Below are 20623 nucleotides of genomic sequence, written 5' to 3'. Positions count from 1 at the left end.
GAACGTAGATATAGAAATATTCAAGTATTTGCGATGATTGTCACTATGCATTAGCAAACTTTCAGTGCTTACATTATTCTGTTCTGTTGAATCGATGTTTTCGCTCACACTGGACCCCGAATGAAATTTATTGCGGCTTCTGTCAGCGTTTTATAACATCGGAAGAAGCTTTCAATTTTGCTTAAGTTACTATTTTGGCTTTATCCAAGTGAACGCAAATATAGCAATACATCAAGCGTTTGCGACGATTGTCGCTGTACATTATAGCAAACTTCCAGTGTTTACATTTGTTCTGGTGAATCGATCATATCGCTTACACTGGAGCCCGAAAGAATTTTTTTTTTTTGCGTTTTCCGTAGTGAAAAACAACAGCAACCGTAATGTGGCGTTCTCTATTCCAGTATTTTCTAGACAACATTACCCACAACTCCTGAAGATGAGATTAATTATGGTATTTGTAAGTTGTTGAGGGTTTTGAATTATCCGGAGCCTCTCGGCTCTGGTGCTACGATTTTAACTGTCAAACTACTTCGGACAGCCAAAAAAGAATACGTGAATGAACAGGGAACACTGTCAGACGCATTTTCACCATATCAGTCTTCTTCCATTTTGCGCTGCTCTCTGTTGACTTGGACAACAACCTCGGCCTTGAACCGCTTTCGACGCGTCGTTTTCAGTCACCAAGATAAGAAGTTGTCCCTTAGTTTCACTATAGTTTCGGTCAATGGAAAGAGTTAGGAGACAACACACCTGCTAGTGTTTTCTTTTAAGAGTAACTTATTCGTTGAGTCGATTTTACGTCCTGGTGTTTTGTCTCGTAATGGTGGCTGATGGTGAATACATGTACTATACGTAGACAAATGAATAATTATTTTGATTCAATTCCGATGAAATTAATATAAAGTTTACAGCTGAACGATAACTCGTTCATTGTGCATGCGTACATTCACGAGTTAAAAATACGTAGCTAGGGGTAGATTCAATGAATTTTAGTAGAGGATATACTGGGTCCCAAGCAAAACCGGAGACGAAATTGCTAAAAAGGCGTAACAAAGAGGGAGGATCTGTAGAAGGAAGTGCCTCTTGAGTCATTCATTCACTAATAGCTTTTCGATTGCGTGCTTTTCCCCATCTGAGACCGAGCACATGTACAGGATTACAAATTCAACGGTAGTTTATGGTAGCCATGATGTCAAGTGAATGTTTTCTCCAGGTTTAGTGTCCTGCGTCTTAAAAATTCAAATATTTTGCCGGTTGCGTGCAACAACTAATCACAAAAAATAATAGTGCAAAAGGACGAATTGGTCTACGGAATATTTAGCAGGTTCAAAATGTACTAAAATAGGCAGAGAAGTTCATATGGAGATAGTTTATGCTGTATTTTTGTGCTGGGTTAAATGCCACTGCCTCTGACAGTTGATTCCCTATCTATCTATCTATCTAATTTCCAAGATAACCGCCTCGAGATTTGTCGAAGTTTCCGACAAAGAAATAAATATTTTGAAAGAAAATGCAATTCCCCAAAACACTAAACATGCAACTAAGTTTGGGGTAAGATGTGAACGATGTGTTGATAATAATAATAATAATAATAATAATAATAATAATAATAATAATAATAATAATAATAATAATAATAATAATAATAAAAATAATAATAATAATAAAAATAATAATAATAATAATAATAATAATAATAATAATAATAATAATAATAATTATAATAATAATAATTAAAGTAGTAAAAAAAACTCAAACAAGGAAATTTCCGGTGGAAATATTGCCGATGTTGATACCTGTAATGAAAACGAATAAAAAATTGCGCAACATTTTCTTTATTTAATGGTTTAAACAACAAACACAATTTGCAACAGACTTTGAAAGCATGGAATTTAACGAGATGAACTAATGTCTCTCGAAGATTTACGTCTCCGTGAGGAGGAAAGACGGCCGTTTGTACTAGGAAACTAGTTTGTTGTCCATCCGAGTGGCTCTCGATGGTCATCTGAAATCATCGCCGCACAATCAAAAAATGTTCTATCTGCGATGACCACTTGTTCAGTGGATACTCGCTCTCCCTCTTCTTGCGTGCGTGCGCACCTGATTCTATCGCCTCAGGGAGAGAACCTGTTGACAAAGGATTTCCCTCCACGAATATTCACCAATATTGACTTCGCCTTTTGGCGAATAATTGTTAAATAATGAACTCGCTTGGAGCAATCAGAATCAGTTTTTCACGATGTCTATTTTATGAAATAAGATGTACACCCCATTGAGCGATCGAGCGAGCAAGTGAATGTTTTCCCCAGCTGCTATAACTCGTTCATTGCTTCGTATTCAAAAAAGCTTACACAACTCTGTCTGGTTTTTGAAATGCCTTACATAGCGCTCATATGTTTGAACGCTGAACACGTAGTTCACCGTGTCAAAGTCGAACTTTTGGAAATATCTGTCCTCAAAAGAAACGTTGTGCCTTTGTTTCGGTAAAAGGAAGGATTTAGCATACAATACCTCTACTAACTGTTTCTATGCAGAATAATTTATTCATTACGTTGATTTTTTCGTCCTTGTATTTTTATTCCGTAATGACGCCTGATGGTAATTACATGATGCGTTGACTAATGAATGAGTTATGATTTTGATTAAATTTCGACTAAATTAACATGAGGGGAGCAATGTGGCCCTGGTTCGATTCCCGGACTCGGCGTTATATGTGGGTTGAGTTTGTTGCTGGTTCTCGTCCTTGCTCCGAGGGTTTTTCTTCAGGTTCTCCGGCTTTCCTCCCTCCACAAAAGCCAACATTTTCAAATTCCAATTCCACCTGGAAGGCACGGACACCTTTGAACGAGTTCCTAGAGCTCTTTGGTGCTCAGTAGGTAAATAAATTACATTTTTACAACATAAAATCTGCAGCCCATCGAGCGCCGACCAAGCGAGCAAATGAATTTTTCCCCCGATTGATATAACTCGTTCATTGCTTCGCATTCACGAATTAAAAACGATGCTTTCTACTGGGCATAACCCTTTGCTACAAAAACGGTGTTCAGCTCAGTCCATAATGATATGTGCGCAAAAGCGAGACCTGTCTTTTTTTTTTAACCTTTTATTGTCTTCTTGAACCTAACAGAGCCCCTTTGACCGTTAAAGGATCAACCTGTGAGTGTGAATATATGACTTTGTAACCAAGAAGATATGACTCAAGTAGCAGCAGAACTGAAAACCTGCCAGAAGATTAATGTTTTCTACCAACACGTCAAGATGACCCACCGAGATCAAATGCGTGTACTGTATTGCAAGTACATATGGCTCATTATTAGTCCAGTTTTGCAAGACGAGTACTAAGAACCGTATTTTGGGTGAACGTGTAAGTGTAGCTGAAGTAACACATATAAAAATCAAATCGTGTTTGGATTTCTATTACGGCGTACGGTTGAGTATGTATATCCAATAAAAGTTTCTAAATTATAGAAGTAGTAGCCGACGCTTACTGACACATCGGTTGTACAATTTTCGCTGAGAAGATGGAAACTCGACTTTTTTTTTTATAGTATTAGGCTTTATATTCGATTAGATTAAAGATCCAGTTTTATTTTTTGTTTTATAACAGGCAAGGTTGCAATTGCAATTTAGTTTTACTACAAGGTGCATGCTTTTTTTATAGCGAGTTTATAACGCTACTTTAAAGTCAGGATCACTACATGTATTGGCTAGATCTAGAGCCAGCGTCTTTAATAATCTTCCTCTTTCTCTTAGGACCTGTACCAATTTTAGTGTATTCTCTTGCAAGACAAAGAAACTGTTAGAAATCAATGCCCAAAATTGACTTGATTTTTAATTCTTATTTTAAGTATGACTTGTAGATATGCACTTGATTTAGTTCAGTCTGTACTTTAGTCGTGGAGTTAATTATTTATTTATTTATTAAAATTTGTAAGCTCAATATATTGTAGTTAATGTTCTAATTCGCGTTTTACAATAACTGTCCAAATTTCCGCGCGCTGATTGGCTCGTAGCTTTTGTCTATAAGAGTACAGACAATAAAAATGACGTCAGATGTAACGCGAGCGCTTTCTCAACGAAAAAAATTGCCAATTCCGCTCGTACTTTTTCCATGTTATTGTAAAAGACAAATCGACGGCAGTTTTCTTTGGTCTATACTCTTATAGACCATAAAATGACGCCATAAAATGTCCAAAACTTGACAGTGAAACCACTCGCCTGCGGCTCGTGGTTCCACTTGAGTTTTGAACATTTTTTTACGTCATTTTATGGTCTGTTCTCGGTTTTCACTGTCACGCCATTGAAAAAAAAAAAATCGAAACCATTCCATGAATGAAGTCAAGAAATTGACATGGTATAGAGGATAAATAGATAAGGCATCTGTCCAAGTGTCAGGTCTGTGCGGCATTCCGTACTCGAGTTATTTGACAAAATATTCCACATAAATTTATAGAGTTTAGTATGGAGACGCCATGTTTGGGTCCCTCTGAGGGGCACAAACATGGCGGCCGGAAATACGAAAAAACATCTGGAGTTCACTTTTGCCAGAAAAGAGGTTTGTTTGCCCTTGTGAATTTTCGAATGTTTAGATTAATATTTCTCCTCAAACTTAAATTGTTTAGAATGCTGAAAATCACCCGAAGAGTCATTTTTAAGATACGGAAAAGCTCTGTCACGGCCGTCCTCCTTATGTCACGCACGATGGAAACTCGGAAATTGAAACTGTTCTATTTTCAAAAGGAAGCACGACATCGAGCTAAGAAATTGTGAACAGACATATTTTTAGGTAATCTTTCCCTGAATGAAGGTAAAAATGTTGTAGGCCTCCCAGTTTTGAATTCTAGAATTTGGTGACGTCACGTGAAAACCAAGAATAAGAGTATATACCATAGAAAACTGCCGTCGATTTGTTAATTTCTGAATAGGCCTTAAACAGTACTGTAATCTCTGGTTGATAATACACCCGGACCAAAAACAGTGCAGTCTGGCCCAGAGCGCAACCCAGAAAAGTCCTTTTGACAAAAAAAAAAAAAAAAAAAAGGCTGATACAATTTTTTGACACAAAAATGACAGCCCTGACTTTTGTTTGTTGTATCCCCCCCCCCCCCCCCACCAAAAAAAAATCCTTGCTAAAAACATGTCATGAAAAAAGTCATCACCACAAAGGTTCCAGCCCAAAATGCTCAAATGTCAAACTTAAAAAAGGTGTTTGCTCTTTCCCATTACTAATATACCTGAGTACCCCCTCTCCCACCCCCTGGAAATGGAGAGGCGAAAAACCTGGGACAGCGAAATTAAAGAAAAGAGCTCCAGTACTCAAACAAAATCACGCTGGAAGGTAAACATGGCATTCAGTGTGGCTGGCTGTCGTGAAATAATTGTAAATCGAGATAAAATTCAAGATATGTGTAATCCATCGCATTATCTGTGTATTTTATCTGTGACTAAGAAATATTGTTGCCCAGACAAAGAGCATTACAGTGGAACCTCTCCTTACGGACACCTCTTTAATACGGACACCTCTCTATTACGGACAGTTCACTTGGTCCCTGAGAGACCGAAATCCATATAAAGTCTACCTCTCTAAAACGGACACCTCTATAATGCGGACACTTATCTCTGTCCCCTTGGTGTCCGTAATAAAGAGGTTCGACTGTACTTTCGTCTAAATATGCATCTCAGACCTAAAACTAAGGGTGCGCTCGATTGACCCTATTCCGGAATAGGAATACAAACGACGATGACAAGAAATCTCTCATAAGAGGTTTCTGGAGTTACTGGAGTATGAGACAGCTCTTAAATTATCATGTGTCAGTGAAAGTTTGTAGAAATGGCTTCCCAAATTACTTTAAAAGAGAAATCTAACAGCTATTCCGCTTATTCTTATTCCGGAATAAGGTCAAATGAAAGCAACCTAAGTGTTATTAACTACAAAAAGGTTATCATTACCGACGAAATTAATCTTCATAAGTTTACCAACATTTCGTGGTCGTGGTTGTTTTTGCTTACAAACTACTCTCAAACTCTGTTTGGTAAATATGTGTTATCCACAGATTAAATTCAACACAGCAATCGGATGAAAACGAGTGTTTGAAGCGGTGTACATAAAGCGTTATAACATAGCGCGCATGCATCCTAATCTAATTCCTATTGGCGTCATCATGGTACATTTCTCAAAGTACGCACGGCCGTGTGTCCATTCGATTACGTGTGCAAAATTTTTACAAAGTTTCCCCAGAAATGGAAGAAAATAGTGAAGAACTACCCAACTGTTAAATACAACAACAATTAAATAAAATTGGTACATACTTACATCAGACGTGTAAGTTAACAATAATCAATGATAGTAAAAATAATGGTAAAACAACTATAACTATTTCAAAGTTACAAAAATTGGAAAAGGCATCTATTCATATGTGAGCGTTTAAAGCGTTGTGTTCTGATTCGTGGTAGGATGTAGTCATGTCCGCGGTTGCGTTACTTCCGTTTCATCTGCATCGGTAGCAAGTCGTGTAGGCATTGGTCACTGCCGGTGCTGATTTGGTTCCATGTTCATGTCCGGCTTTCTGATTTCGTCTGTATAGGGAGTTTAGTCCGCGGTGTAGCCTGATTTAAACGCTCGTTTGCAGAATTTATCAATATGGCTGATGTACTTGGACAATAGCACAGCCCAACACCTCGATACCGTAAAGGAAAATAGACATGATCAGATTCTCAAAGGCAGTTAGCTTGGCAATAGAGTACACGTAATGTTTGCAGACACGTGGGGTGTACAATCTAGAGCTATCTTTCTTCAACATGGAGTCAAAGTGTACGGCCCAATTGCGAGGATCTGTGCTGAAGGTTATGCTTAAACGTTTCAGCTGAGGCTTCCTTTCTATGTCTGAAATCTGTTCAGGGGGGACTGTTCTTCCTTTTACAACCATCTCCCAGGTCTTCTTAAGGTCAAGTTTCATCTCATTTTCAACAGACCATTTTTGTAAACTCTCCACTTCTAAGGAATCAGCATTGATTAACAGGCTTTTGCTGCTGTCCACTGGGGAAATGTCGTTGACCATAATGGAAAAAAGGAGGGGTCCAAGCACAATCCGTTTGGGAACTCCCTTGTTAATATCGAGAAATTCTGATCCAATTGATGGCATACGGATTTATATCAAGTAACGTCAGCTCGCTGCAAACAATATGGTGTGAGACAGAGTCCGGCGAATGCTTTGCTGAAAGCGAAAAGTAGCGTAAAAATGTTTTCTGGTCTGGTCGACTTCTGGTCTAAAAATGTTTGTCCTGGTCTGAAAAGCCAAGCAAACACGACAAGGACCACCAAGGAGGAGGGGCTCAGTCTTAAAGTGCGGCCGATCGGTGCAATTACAATTACAATGGGCCATTTTCATGATGGCGTCATTTTACTACAACTACCAGAATTCATTTCGTTTTCCTTTTCAAATTCAATTTTATAATCCGAGTGGACAGCAAAGAACAATACCTTTAGTTTGCATGAGAAAACAAAAACCAGAAGGATTCTGGTAGTTGTAGTAAAATGACGCCATAGCCGTGAAAATGTCCTATTGTGCATAGCCCCCTTCGTTTTAAGATGCAAGATCATTAATGATCTTTATACTATATACTTCACACCAATCTCTTCTTGACTACATTGATTATTATCGGAATGATAGATGTCCGTTTTTGTAATGTGTTTAAATTCATTTTGGGTGTGGTCACGTGACTGATGGCGTTATCACGCTAAATTTGATATGAGTGATATTTTATGGAAAGTGTTGTTCCCAAGTTTGTGTGGCATCTTCCTTGGCTTCAAATTGACAAGTTATTTAGCATTTGCGATTTTTCAGGGGTAAAGAATTCTGGAAAGGTTCTTATTATAATTATATATTACTTTTATAATAATAATTATTATTAGGCCTAAAGTGTGTCTTTGCCGCGGTTTGGGTTATATCCCTAACAAATCAGTTAAAAGTGTGAAATCATAAGCAATTTAGCAAGTTTACAATGACTTTGTTAAAGCAAGCATTTGCTTTGAAACACTTAAACATTTATCCAATTTTTTACAAGACGTCTGTTTAGTTGAGTCAGTTATTCGGATTGGTAAGAATTGATAACAGGAATGAAACTTTGTTGATGGTCACTCTGCGTTCCTGAATGAAAATGATCATCGTTTTCACTTTGTTGGCATTTTAGACAAAGCGCTCTGTGCGCGAACTCGTGAATGAACAGCTGAATGTAGGATTGTGTCTAAAGTAATTTGTTTAACGCGCAAAACAATTAAATCACACACGCAATCTGATTTCTTTTGATAAGCGTAGCAATGCGAAGGTGGAGATGTACGTTCTTTTTGTGGTTTTACGTGGTTGCCAATCGACAAAAAGACGTCCAGTTTCCTTCCAAGAAGCTCCGTAAATTTTGTTCCTCGCATCGTGTTGTTGCCGATTGAAACTAATATGATACAGTTCTCCTTGGCAAGCTCATCATCTTGCTCTTTTAGAAGGGCAGCCTTTCATGATATACGCCGTCACCATTTTTAAAGTCTCTTCAACGCTTTAAGTGTCTTTAAATGTCTCCAATGTACTTCTTTTAAATCCGAGTCCTTGATTAAGATTCACTCCAATCACGTCTTCATGATCAGGTTCACTAAATGGTTCGGCCAGTATCTGTGAGAGCTGTTATACTAAGACAGGTCTGAGATGACTTGTTTCTTCCCAGGAACATAACGAACACCCAGGCCATAATCGGTAAGTCTCAGCAGCATCCTTTGTAGCCTGGGAGGAGCAACATTCAATGGTTTCTTAAATATGGACTCTAATGGTTTATGATCTGTTTCAACAATGATGTACACTAGTATGTGCGGAATTCTCTCAATCTCTCAATGATGGCATATTTCTCTCACTAACAGTTAGCGTCGTGGAGTTAAATGCAACTGGTTTACCATCTTGCATAATCACTGCACAAAGACCAGTACTACTTTCATCCACAGTTTAGCACTGTTCTCTCACTGTTTTAAAAACAGGCCATTACAGGTGCAGTAGTTAACACAGCTTTCAGTCTGTCAAAGGCCTCCTGCTGTCGTTTCTCCCAAACGAATGCTGCATCTTTCTAAGTAGGTTGTGAGATAGGTCCTTGAATATCAGCTTTGTTTCGATGAGCTTATCTAAGTAATTAGTTGTTCCTATAATCCGGAGAGAACACCTTCCCTATCTGTGGGAGCGGGCAACCCTTCTGATGAGCGAATGTGTCGAACATAGCCTACTTCTCTGCTCTTGTCAAGCACTGCTCTTGACTTCTGATTCATGTCTCTTTGATCTTCACCATGTTTGATGAACTGTCGTTTAGTGATGGGATATTTTTGCAAGGGACAATGGGATTCCCAAGCATGCACATACTTCCCCAGCAGCGCAGACTCCGCTGGCTCGGGAATGTCCGCCGCATGTCAGACGGGCGAATCCCCAAAGACCTGCTGTATGGGCAACTTTCTGCGGGCTCTCGAGCTCAAGGACGCCCAAAGCTGCGCTTTCCTGATGTTTGCAAGAGGGACCTCAAGTCGCTGGACATCGATGTCAAAACATGGAAGGACTTGGCGGCTGACAGACGCAAATGGAGGCATGAGCTCCACACTGGCTTGGCCAGGTCTGAAGGGAAGCAGCGGCAGACTGCAGAGGAGAAACGCGCTCGTCGGAAGAATCGCCAGCCTCCATCTTCATCTAACAGCCCCTTCACCTACACCACCTGTGGCAGAGTCTGCCATCCCTCATCGGTCTGCACACCCACAGCAGACGATGCTCTAACCCGGGCGCAGGTCCATGATCTCCCGAGATCCACGGATGCCGATGATGATGTTTGCAAGGGTGACCGTCTCGTAATCCCAGCTGCTCTGCGCAAGTCACTGACTGCTAAACTGCACCAAACACACATGGGTGTACAGTCAGCCCTTAGACCTGCTAGAACATCCGTATGGTACCCAGGAATGAAGGTTCAACTGAAACAGTTCATTGCCTCATGTGAAGTCTGCAACACCTTTCAGACAAAAAACCAAAAGAAAACTCTACTGAGTCATGAGATTCCAAACCGACCTTGGTCCAAAGTTGCCTTTGACATTTTTGAATAGAACAAAGAACACTATCTAGTGTTAGTTGACTATTACAGTGATTGGATCGAATTTGACTTGATAAAGAACCAAACCGTCGCTGAAATGATTGATCTGATGCAAAGACAGTTTGCTAGATGGGGAATACCCGATGAAATTGTAACAGACTCTGGTACGAATTACGACTCAGCTGAGTTCTCACAATTCTGTCAACGGAAGAAAATCAAGCACACCAAATCTTTCCCATACCACCACCAAAGTAATGGCAAAGCAGAGTAGGTGGTGAAGATTGCAAAATCACTGTTGCGAAAATCTCAAGCCTCTTCTCTGAACCATATGAAGCATTACTTGATCAGCGCAACACATCCACAGCTGGCATGACCACATCTCCAAGCTAAAGATTCCTCAACCGACGAACAAGAACTGAAATCCCTTTGAAAGGAACACTATTAGCACCAAACATTGCGGAGAATGTGTTGGAAGAGAAGGCCAACAAAACCAAGAAATATGAGATCTACTATGACAGGAACGCCAAAGATTTGGATGAATTGAAACCTCGAGAAGCCATACGAGCCAAGCATGAGGGACTAGTCAAAGGACAAGAGTGGAAGGAAGGCAATGTCATAAAGAGTCATAGATATCGGTCGTACGCTGTTGAAGTTGATGGCAAAGTGTTGAGATGAAGAAACCGTGTACATCCGAGGCAAGAAAAGCAGATTACACCAACTATAACAGAAGTCTAAAGCAAAAACCCAAGTTTCTGCTCAACAGAACACAAAAGTCAAACCTTCAAGGCAGATGACCCCGAAGATCATGGAACCCGCGAAGTGCACCACAAAGATGGAACTGATCACTGCTAAACGAACACGTTTGGGATGCTTAGTTAAAACTTCCAAGAGATACTCTAACTGAACGTAACATTCAATTTGTGAATTTTACTGGGGGGAAGGTGTTGGATAATGGGATTGTTTGTATCATGTGACTACTCGTAGCGGGAGTCGATTAAAGGTTAAGTTACGGTTATTCGTTCAATGTTCCATCTTATAACAAATACATACCTATATTTACAACTTTCGCCTTTACAAAGCCTGGAACATACTTTGTACCACAAAGGCTTTGGCTACACTTTTTGGTCCTTCACCGTTATAAACACTTAAGCTTCTTGCGGGAATTGTCCATGGTACATATGCAAATTCCACTTCTTCATTCTCCCTCAGGTTATTCAAATACTTTTCCTTGAGTTGCTTCTGCTGATCCTGAATGTCTTTCCTAACATCATCCGATATATAAAGATTGGATTCTTTATAGGGATTGTCCTTCAGACTCTTTGCCGCGTTTGCTAAAATAAACTGTCTGTCTTTATAATTATATCGAAGTAAACAAACATGAATGGGTCGTCGCTTTAAAGCTCCACTCGTACGAGTAGTACGAGAACGATGAGCTCTCATTATTTCAATCGACTCAGCATCTTCTAACTTCATGTGCTCGCACAAAATCCCTTGGATAAATTCAGTCATAGCCATAACACTTTCAATGCCCTCTGGAACATTCCAAAACACTACGCCGGTTGTTTTGACTTGACCTGTTTTGCAATTCAATAATCTTTCTTTCAAACTCTGAAGCCTGAGTCTCGTCGACTTTATTCTCCACCTGAAATTTTACAGCTGCCAAATCACCTAACAAGGTTTTTAATTTTTCTTTTAAAGACTTTAAATCTGAAGCAAATTGGGACGTGTTTCGCTTGAGAGCCTCGAATCTTGTCATCTACTCGTTGCTCTTTTCCTGGTTTGAATTCATCGCATCCAGTTTCTTACTGAGCGATTCAAAATAGCTTTTCATCTCGGCCGGGACTGTGTACATTCTCGACTGGTTCCTCCTGCGTCTCGATGGTGCTTTTACCACCTCTTTTATTACTTTCCCTTAGCATATTGATTTTTGATCTGCTCGCCACTGACAAATCACGATATTTTGCTCAACCTCGTCCAACTGGTTGTTAAATATTCTTCGAGGGGAATAGTCATCAATATTGAACCGGAGGTGATTATCAGAGAAAAAAAAGAGCTGTCCGAAAAATGTCAATTTCGTTTGTTTGTTTGAAATTGTCACGCGTCAATGAACAGAAGCGCGCAGTCTGCCGATCACATGCTCAATCCCATGCCTCAAGCAGAATAGCCTGCGAGAGTAGACGCCTTTTCCGGCTTTTGCTTCACTGAGTGTTCTGTGACGTCAAACCTTTTTTTTTTTAATCGACCAATGAAATTGACGGACAGAATAAACTGATCGAGTACACGCGCGAATGCGCGATCGGCGAAAATTTTAAGTGGCATCCAGTTCACTATAGGCCTTATCACAGTTTTCGACGCCATTTTGACGAGTAGGCAAACAGGCTTGAAATAACAGTGTTTGTATGGAAATCCGATGTCAAATAATTTTTATAAGTTATCGCTTCTGAAAAATTCATGAATTGGAAACTTTTGGCACTGGAAAAACGATTTTAAGAAAAAAAAGTTGGAGGGATGTAGCTGTGCCAGAAAGCGTCCAGTCGCGTTTTGAACTGTCCGTACATTTCCCTGTACTTTTTTTCGCGTGAACTACAGTCGACCACCCATAATGTCAAGGATATGTGGTCGCTTACGGGAGGTGGTCACTTACCAGAGGTCAAGACCACAAAGGGGGGTGGGGGGGGGGGGGGGAGAGGGAGGTCTAAACTTCGGGTAATTCACATGATGGTAATCATGTATCGAAACCCTAAGTAAAAACTTTTCTTTAGAATGCCTGGTTTAGGACCAATCAGTAAACGGCATTTTTGCAATGTTACATGTCAAGCGTAACACATCAACAACTTTGGCGTTTGTTTGTTTGTTTGTTACATAATCCAGTTATCGCCACAATTTTTCTGTTTAATAATACAAGGTTGAGAGAGTCATCACCGGTCGTGCGTGTACATGCATGCTATTAACCAGATAAGAGAGTTTTTTTCCTATAAGGGATTCAACCTGATTAAAGTTTATTTCAGTGTACCATAGTGCATGTATATGTTATAATTGTTTTAATGTCGGGAGACACTTCCGGTTGCTCCGGCTGTGGGATTTTTAGTAATACGGCATCCACTGTAGTGATGTGGGCCAATATGTTACAGTCAATTTCCGCCCGTGAGAGAAACAGCAGATTGTGCCGTGTCAAGTGGTCGCCTACGGGAGGTTAAAAACAATTGAAAATTTTAAACAATCATCTCTAAGAGTGGTCGCTTACGGGAGGTGGTCGCTTACGAGAGGTGGTCGCCTACGAGAGGTTCCATCTACAGTGATTTGACTTGAAAACTTTTGATATTTTGGAAACGTGGTCGCTTATGAGAGGTGGTCGCTTACGAGAGGTGGTCGCAAAGGGAGGTTCGACTGTATTTTTAGTTACAGTTCACGGCTGGTTCGCTATACAGCTTTCTAGCACAGCTATATTTCTCAGTTATTTTCTTGCAAACTTAACTGAATCCTGCTAGAAGCTATCATTTAGAAGCTGTATCATCGTGTCAGCAGAGTCAAATGATACAGTAATTAGTTACAGTATCTAATACGAACATTATTTTCCCTACACTGTACGAAAATTCGAGGCCTTTTTTTTTGCCCCTTTGGCCTGCTAAATCCGAAAGTGACTGCCTTTTACGGTAAGTTGATATCGACCTATAAACTGCGCACGCGCAACGCCTTCAACCAGATAAGTAGTAATAGCCCTTTTCACGGTTGATTTTTCTCATTTGCATTACAATGTTATCCAACGTGGATGCGAGGCAATTTCGGGCTAAAACTACAAAATAGCCCGAAATTGCCTCACATACATGCTAGATTTCATTGTAATTCAAATGAGCAGAGTTAACCATGAAAAGGGCTATTGATAAATAAAGCCCTGGAAAGTTTAGTTTAATACTTGAAGTGACTTTAAACTGTACACCTGTAAAAGAAGTATGCACTCTATAGTAAAACAAATATTGCAATCTTGCCTTCCGCAAGATTAAAATAAAACTGAGTTTTTAATCTAACACGGTATAACGCCGCTTCAAACTATAAAAGGAAAGGCCGACTTTTCATCTTGATGTTTTCTAGTTTCTAAGCGAGGGCAGCGAACATTGTAAATTACTGTGTAAGTAAAGGTTAGTTAGCACTTCTATACTGTACTAACAAACATACATTGGGTGTACGGTAGACAGCTACTACACACAGCATAACACCGTAATAGAAAACTCTATTTGATTTTTTTAATGTGTTGCTTCAGTTACACTCGTACACAATCGCTCAAAAGATGCGGTTCTCAACTACTATTCGTGTGAAACTAGACTAATAATGAGCCATATCTGCTTGCAATACAGTTAAACTACACTATTTGATCTCAAAATTCAAGCATTACTATTTGTAACTTTAGAAACCCTGGACAGTTATGCTGACATTAGCGCTCTTATTTTTGAAATAAAAAAGTCATCTTAATTATAATTCAATCATAAATCATAATATTTTTCTTCACTTTTCATTACTTTTTACTCTTTTGACAAATAATGTATTCCAAATTGACTTTTTTAACGCCTTCAATTAGTAATTCGTGTATGTGTGTCCTTAACACCGACTGCCTAGATTAGCTCGCTATTTGCAGGCGGTGTTCATTGTAAGTAACTGTTTGAAAAACGTAATAAACTTGAACTTGAACTTAAACTTGAACTATCTTGACGCGTTGGAAAAAAAAAATTAATCTCCTAGCAGATTTTCTGTTCTGCTGCTACTTGAGTCATATCTTCTTGGTTACAAAATCGTATATTCAGCACACTCACAGGTTGATCCTTTAGTGTTTAAAGGGGCTCTGTCAGGTTGAAGAAGACAACAAAAGGTAAAAAAAAAATGATAGGTCTCACTTTCGCGCACATATGGACTGAGCTGAACACCATTTCTTTAGATTGCAACGACTAGGATTATTATTGACCCCTTCCCCCCACCCGGTCCCCCTGCCCCTCACCCCGCAAACCAAAGAAAACTCAAAGAGGGTGGGGGGGGGGGGGGGGAAATCGAGTGCGCATACAAAAAGAAGAGAAGACTCCAACAAGGAGATTGAGTGTCCATATTTCACAAAATTAGAAACAAACTGGCAAGCATAAGGTTTCTTTCATGTTAAATTAAAACCCATATCTGCAGCCTTGTGCAAAACAGATGTCTTGCTTGGGTGGAGAATCAACTGCCAGGGGAAATGGTATATCACCCAAAATAAATATGCAAGATTTCCAAGTGTGCTTTTGTGTATATTTTAATACAGGCTTGTATATTGAACATTTTCCGTAGTGTATTTGATCCAGACTTAAAGGGGAAGTATCATGGTGTTTTTGACCTCTTTTCTTAAAAATGGTGAAATAAGACCTTCACTTAGCCACAAAATAATTCTAGAGTAACGAGAGGGAAGAAATCAACTCAATTCTTGAAAGGAATTTCTCTTGATTTATTCTAGCGCATTTTGGAAACAAAAATGCGAGAACTTGAAAAAAATTAGCCTAACATTTTTCAAGTTTCAATCCTTTCCGACCTACTCTGACCAGAGGCACTAGTTAATCGACAGTTTTATTGCGCTGGAGTGATAATTTATAACCAAACTATACAATTATTTTCTCGTTTCTGTTGACAGACAAACGTTTTTGGGTTTTCAAATGACATCAAATTCTCGTGATACTTCCCCTTTAATTTTATTGTGAATAGTTAAAGCACGTAGCAAAATACTTGAATTTGTAAGGAACGGAAAACTAAACTTTAACACAAACGAGATCATGGTACCATGAAGTATCGTTGAATTAATTATCCTTTGCTGGGTCCATAGATAAGGAGACTAAATATATTAATGTCATTGCCAATATGCACTTTTCATATTTCTTCAACTGTTAACATGCATGAGACGTGTTTTCCTACCTTCCACAGATAATAAACTACTGTAATTCCAAGGACAAGTAAAGCAAGGGCTAATCCAAATCCAAAGTTTGGAAAGTATTCTGAAAAACAAAAGAGCCACGGGCACTTAATAAAATCACAGAACCTAAAGCCGAGATTTTGCAGTACAAAATAAATACGGATCAGTTTGCGAATACGGGTTCCTGAGAGAGGAGAATGACACAAATAATCGTAAACCAAAACAAAGACGTCTTAACCAAACGTCGTTTTGTATTTATTTATTTATTTATTTATTTATTTAATTATTTATTTATTTATTTATTTATTGATTGATTTTTTGTTTCAGTTTTGTTTTTTTCTACGCCAAGGCGCACAAGTTCCATTGCGCAAGGCTTGAATTTGAGATAGACACTTAAGGGGTGGTCACTGCCAGAGATTTGTTACGTCTCTAGGGGTGCTTTTACGTCCCATGGGGCCTACAAGTTTTGTCCTTATCCAAATAGAGTAGAAGGTCTAACCATTTGTAGATGTCACAGCAAAGGCAGCACTTTTTCCTCTGTTATTTTAAGACTTTTGAGTGTTGGTCCGGCCGAGAATCGAACCCGTGCCTACCGCTCCAGTCTGGTACTCAACCAACTGAGCTAACCAGGTGGTAAAAACAATAACGATTAAATAATAACTACCAATCAAATGAGTTAACTTGGATTTCCGCTGTCTAGTAATTTTTTTACGTTAGTACAAGGGACAAAAATAAAACTGGCTCCAAGTATGTAGATAACATCATGAAGATACATTAATATATGAACGGCTTGCTTCAAAAGTTGAGTACTGTTCAACTCTTGATGTTTAGGGCCCTTTAGATCTGAATGCGAGTATTTTCAGACGTACAGAATTAACTTAACTACAGAAATACTATTAAGCATCACCTTCGAATAAGGGGTATAGCCAGAAAAAGAACTTAAGCTGCAGAGAGACGCTGTCAAATGGTATAAAACTGAACGATACCGTTGTTCTTGAGTCAACTGTAAAGTGGACACTGAGGTTCACATTTTAAGATTTTTTTATTACAGCTGTAGTTGTCGGTTCTAGCTAAAAAATAACGAGTAGTTATGTTTTTATTTGAGATATTAACAATTTATTTCAATGAGCACCTTTCCCCGGCATCATAATAATAATAATAATAATAATAATAATAATAATAATAATAATAATAATAATAAGAAGAAGAAGAAGAAGAAGAAGAAGAAGAAGAAGTTGTAAGCTGTAGCTTCTTGTTTAAGTTTACGAATACTTTTAACTAGGATCGCAGTCAGTATTTATTATCGCTATAAGCTAAGGGTTAGAGATTTTTTAGTGGTTGGCTACGTTATTGATATTTGTAGCCATTTTTACGTTTCAAACTGCCATCATAATAAAGTAATAATAATAATAATAATAATAATAATAATAATAATAATAATAATAATAATAATAATAATAATAATAATCACACCGCACGAATAAGTCCAAAAATAAATAAGCATTACGGTACTTTTTTAACAAAATATGGTATTCTAAACGAGAGGAAACCTATCACAGTGGTTAATAGCCTTTGTCCCATAGTAATGAAAAACTTTCTTCGCTTTTCCACACATCTCCTCATCAGAAAGGCCAAACGTTCAACGCATTCATTTTACAGTTGAACAAAGCATTCATCAGCTGGTTTAACATAAATATGAACAAGATTTCTTTGTCTTTTTCTAATCAAGATCTACAAGATCTCTAACTTTTTTTCTCAGTCTCAAAGGTTCAATGGAGTCTTGGAGTTTGGAAGGCTCATTTATGACCGAAGTAAGGCGGGAGGTGGGGGGGGGGGGGGGGTGATCTAACCATCCGAGGCGTCATTAGTGAGTTATTGCTCTAATAACAAAGTCCTTATTCTTGTTTTGCCCATTTACCATGCATTGTTCTACCAGTAGCGTAGCTTTACTGCTCGCTATATAAACCACACAAAGTCATAATTCCTTGATTCGCTCTGACAAGGGCTAACGCTCGAAACGTCAGCTCTCAAATCTCTTTACGGTGGTCAAATTACCTAATCAACTCGGTTGGTAAAACCAAATTTCGTTCCCACTCATGCACCAACGCGGTAACAATGTTCCTTATCCGTCTGCATTGACAAGTTTATTTACTGCAGAAATCCAATCTATAAAATTGGAAGCAAATTTTGGGGGCCGTAAATCGTGCTAATTAATGTTGTCGTTATGTTACTTTTGTAATATATTGTAATTTCCTTTTGTAGTAAACTTTTGAAATAGTGCATAATAGAAAAATCTGAAATCATTAAAGAAAACACCGCATGATCCTAGTAGCAGCCCTAGTAACTTGGGAGTTATTCGAACCACGAGGTTCTTGGTTATATCCAAGCCTCCGTGAAATGAAAATTAAAAATTTACCTTGATTATGCATCAGTCAATTCCAGCAGTGCCCATCCCCCCGACGGTATTAGTGGCCATTTTATAGCTTAAGCCTAGGAGGACATAATGATATGCCAGATCCATAGAATGGTAATTGCCACTGACAATACTGAGAGGAGAGACTTATCAGACTGATTTAGTTTGACGTGAATAAGCTTTTACAAGAATAAAGGTAAGTCAAAATAAGAAATTGTTTCTTATTTTGATACTGCACCGTAGGGCGTTTCATTTGCCCAGCCGGCAAATATTTATTTATTTATTTATTTATTTATTTATTTATTTATTTATTTAAAAAAAAGTGCCAATGTCTGGGGATCAGCCCGGGATTTGAGGGAGGGTAGGGGGGGGGGGGGGGGGGGGCTTGAATGGGCGCTCTTGAATATTGCTATCAAATATTATTTATGGTTTTTATGGTTACAACACCTTACAACTGCCAGTCAACTTACGGACGGCTCATTGTTCACGTTTATTGCGTGTAAACAAAAACATGTTTTCTTTACCTGCTCGCCCAAGATACCAAAGTACAACAAATCCTACAAATAAAACCAAAAAAGACATATATCGTGAAAATCATATGGACTGTCTAATTTTACAATAACGTTGGTGAAGTTGGCAATTATTGATTACGCGAAATTTAGATTTTGGGTATTTAAACAAATGATTTGCCAAGCAACATATTTTACAAAATTAATCTCTATAAGATCTGAGACACTACAGAGCAACTCCCCGATTCAAAGTCCGGCATAGCTAAAAGAAAATTTACACTATATTTTCTTTAGGCAAATGTTGAGATTTTCCAGAATATTTTAGCGAGTGTTTTCCTTCGTGATAATAAGAAAATCGAACAAAGGATTGTATTGCTCGTGGATTAAACTTTCGATGCCGTCAGTGAACGGACAACGGGTAATCTCGAGCTACCGAGCGGGCAAGATAACCATATCTTGAACGTTCCAGGTAACCAATCACAGCGCCGGATTTGACTCACCTTGCCCGCTCTTAGCCTCATTGTCATAGCTACCATAGCTGCGAAGTTATGGATGGTTGCCGGAATCCGACCACCCCACCCCTCCCGGCCCAAAAAGACAAAAAGCAGCCCTATCTCCTGTCTATATAGGATTAAGGCAGAGAGGACAAAGTTAAATTTTCCGGAGAATAGTTCTCCAAGCTTTCCTTTCTTTTACAGCACATCATTCACTCCTACCCCACCCCCAACAAAAACAAAATGTTTTGTAGTCACCTGCAGCCAGTCCAAAACCAACAGTTGCAAAATTTTGAACTTTATCTGAAAAACAAGAAAGACATTTAGAGAAGTTGCTCTCTGATGCATGTTGCAGGCATTGAGGGCTATCAAACAGGTTTGCGTGTGTCATCGTAACAGGGACTAGACGAACTGTTACCCAAATACAGCTGTTTCGACAAAGGTTGTCCAAACAAAGTGTAAAAGCGTACGCGACAATGCCGAAAGGTACTCTGGGAAATACCCAATTAATTTCAATAAAAGCTCCGAATCCCTAATGCCTCGACCGTATAGCGAAGACTTGAGATGGCGGGCAATATGGATTCTGGGCTTTTATTAAAATTTATTGGGTATTTCTCAGACAACCTTTCGGCATTGACACGTATACGCTTTTACCCTTTTTTTGGACAACCTTTGTCTAAACAGCTGTATTCAACAACACACGTTTCACACCATCCGGCGAAGTGACCTTTTGTACCGGCAACTAAATTTTCGGCTGCTTATAGTTTAGCCCGAAAAGAAATTCTTCAAGGTTGCAGCTCGACCTAGCCGCATACTTGGCACCTGCTCCTCTTTCATTAAAAAAAACAAAAAACGTTTATTTTCATGTTGATAACGCAAGACATTTCAAACAAGAAGAGACAAAAACAAATTTACAAGCAGACAAACACCCTAAAAAAGAAAACATGATATAATCATAATAAATATAATGTTCTATTTTTGGCTGATTAGTATACACACTGGGCCTCAAGAAATGTTATTAAAAAGCAAAAAAAAAAAAAAAAAAAAGACATAACGGGGAGGAACAAAACACATTATTGGCTTATTTTTCTTATCTAGTTTTTTGTGTACTTACGGTGTCCATAATGTGGCCAATCTTCGAAAACAAAAGGATTTCTTAGCAAATGAGCAGTAAGTGACGCGGCCATCG

The 20623-nt window shown here is 38.8% G+C and overlaps 3 protein-coding genes across 5 annotated transcripts in view; 2 read left to right on the top strand and 1 right to left on the bottom strand.

Annotated features, from left to right (window-relative positions):
- LOC146456830 (beta-1,3-galactosyltransferase 5-like) overlaps positions 1-13479 on the top strand; it is an 83636-nt gene extending 70157 nt beyond the window's left edge. Inside the window, exon 2 of the mRNA XM_085092875.1 lies at positions 13447-13479. The gene's annotated coding sequence lies outside the window, so the exon portion shown is untranslated. The remainder of the gene's footprint in view (positions 1-13446) is intronic.
- LOC146456825 (uncharacterized) overlaps positions 1-20623 on the top strand; it is a 136955-nt gene that overhangs the window by 18144 nt on the left and 98188 nt on the right. The gene's annotated exons all lie outside the window — the stretch shown is intronic.
- Positions 14326-20623, bottom strand: part of LOC146456826 (death domain-containing ATP nucleosidase-like) — a 22699-nt gene continuing 16401 nt past the window's right edge. For 2 of the 3 annotated variants that reach the window (XM_085092885.1, XM_085092886.1), the window contains exons 3-7: positions 20549-20623; positions 19693-19737; positions 18956-18988; positions 16021-16100; positions 14326-14932 (exon numbers count right to left, since the gene is read on the bottom strand). The exon at positions 20549-20623 is cut by the window's right edge and continues 114 nt beyond it. In XM_085092885.1, the coding sequence (XP_084949011.1) occupies positions 14915-14932; positions 16021-16100; positions 18956-18988; positions 19693-19737; positions 20549-20623 (251 nt within the window). In that variant the 3' untranslated portion in view covers positions 14326-14914. Of the gene's footprint in view, positions 14933-16020; positions 16101-16517; positions 16641-18955; positions 18989-19692; positions 19738-20548 lie in introns of all 3 variants that reach the window. The other variant, XR_014858746.1, reaches the window with a different exon arrangement.

This window comes from Pavona decussata, unplaced genomic scaffold (assembly GCF_977016875.1).
Source record: "Pavona decussata unplaced genomic scaffold, jaPavDecu1.1 SCAFFOLD_254, whole genome shotgun sequence".
NCBI lineage: Eukaryota > Metazoa > Cnidaria > Anthozoa > Scleractinia > Agariciidae > Pavona > Pavona decussata.
This window is presented reverse-complemented; position numbering and strand designations above follow the sequence as displayed.